This window comes from Crocuta crocuta, unplaced genomic scaffold (genome assembly GCF_008692635.1).
Source record: "Crocuta crocuta isolate KB4526 unplaced genomic scaffold, BGI_CrCroc_1.0 scaffold588, whole genome shotgun sequence".
Lineage (NCBI taxonomy): Eukaryota > Metazoa > Chordata > Mammalia > Carnivora > Hyaenidae > Crocuta > Crocuta crocuta.
This window is the reverse complement of record NW_027532829.1, coordinates 51,967-53,787: the sequence shown is the minus strand read 5'-3', so window position 1 is coordinate 53,787 and position 1,821 is coordinate 51,967. Positions and strand designations below refer to the sequence as shown.

The 1,821-nt window shown below is 44.5% G+C and overlaps 1 protein-coding gene across 1 annotated transcript in view; it reads left to right on the top strand.

Moving 5' to 3' along the window:
* Positions 1-65: 65 nt before the first annotated feature.
* CENPI (centromere protein I) overlaps positions 66-1,821 on the top strand; it is a gene marked incomplete at its 3' end in the record, with an annotated part of 51,866 nt that continues 50,110 nt past the window's right edge. The window contains exons 1-2 of the mRNA XM_077745303.1: positions 66-130; positions 1,578-1,813. Of these exons, the coding sequence (XP_077601429.1) occupies positions 1,591-1,813 (223 nt within the window). The remainder of the gene's footprint in view (positions 131-1,577; positions 1,814-1,821) is intronic.

Here is a 1,821-nt window from a genome sequence, read left to right as displayed (position 1 = left end):
AGCAGAGCGCGCCGCTCCGCCAGGCCGGGGCCTGGGTCTCCGCAGAAGCGCATGCGCAGGGCGGGGCTCACGTATTTGAATTCAGGAGGCAGTTTTTGGGTTCCCGAGGCGTTGCAAAGGAGTGTGTTAGGTGAGATACTTTTCTTTTTTCTTCCTTCCTTCCTTCCTTCCTTCCTTCCTTCCTTCCTTTCAGAGAGACAGAGCGTGAGTGGGGGAGAGGCCGAGAGAGAGAGAAGGAGGCACAGAATTAGAAGCAGGCTCCAGGCNAACAGGTGAGGTACTTTTAAAGGCTGTGTGAAACGGGGACACTCAGGGCAGAGGGAATCTCCTGATTTCTAAGCAGGACTCTCCTGCAGGGTGTGGCTGGGATCGGGTTTTCCCCCAGCCCACGTATCTGTCTAGTGGGTCAGTTATCATGGCCAAGTTCGCTCCCTGCTGGGGGCAGGCTGTGAAGGGCTGAGTTCATGGGAAGCGATGGGACGGTTCAACTGGATGGGGTCAGAAGCTGCTTTCCCGCCCTTTTCTAGGACCCCAGGAATCTCAGAACCTGGAACCTCCCGTTGCGTTAGATATACGTATTGCTGTCCTACTCCAACTTCATGTTTTAGGGAGGTGGGATTGAGTAACTGTCTTTACGATCATTTCCTTAGTTTCTCTTATTTGAGGCCAAAACTTAAAAGCCATTCTGAGTTCCTCACTTTCCTTTTCCCTACATCCAGTGCTTTTATCATGGCCTTGCCCAGTCTATGTCCAAAACATATCAGTCATTTTCTACCTCTTATGCCGCTATTTTAGGCCTAGTTCAGACTACAGTCATATGTCTTTTGGACTTCTGCAAGACTTTAAAAATTGGTCTGTTTTCACTCTTTGACCCCCTAACATTTTGTTCTCCACACTAGCCAAACGGTCTTATAACAAATCAGATGGTATCACTCTGCTCTCTCACATTCCTTCCCACAAATTTCATGAGGGCAGAGACCCAACTGTTTTGTTATTTTATCCCTGGTAACTAGAACTGTGCTTTGCATCTAGTTGATCAACAATTATTGATGGAACATATGAGTTAATAGAGAATGATTCTGTTGTGAGAATCCTTAGTTTGGTCACCATTTTGACTTTTGAACTGTGCAGTTTTAACTTAGCACTCACAAAGTGGAGAGCATAAAAGATTAAAAGCAAAATCAAGAAGGGTGGAGAAAGATAGGAGTGAGTGCAGAAAGTGATATTGAATGTATGAGATGGAATAGTTTTGGACTTACTGTGTGATAGAGCCATTTTAAGAGAGCTTGCTATGTTGCTTGTACTCTGTTTCTACAGGAAGTCAAGTTCAACTGGTGAATGTTACCTCGGAGAGTTGTTTCTCCCTATTCCTATTTAGGTCCAGGGCTTTCTGTGAAAGTTAACCTATGGAGTTTGTTGCCCAGATTGTTGTCGGGTATTTTTGTGTGTGCTGCTTGTGTGCTAAATATTGTGTACTGAATGTTTGGGAATACAAGGCAGATATTGTCCCTGTCTTTGTGGAGTAAAAAGGGATGGTTTGCCTGTTTCATGATAACTTCACACTTGTTTCTGTATAGAACGTGTGCAATAATGTCACCTCAAAAGAGAGTTAAGGACTCTAAGGCACAAAAGAAGACTTCACAAGGTAGCGATAGTTATCAGACTAATCTCTTGACCTTGGAAGAAGATGACCTAAATGCCTCAAAGCGCATCTTGAAACATGGACAAGACAATCGAATGAAAGATTATGGACATGTTGATGATGAAGCAGAAGGTGCTCTGCAAAGAGCAGTGAGATACTTTGAAAAAGGAAAGACATAA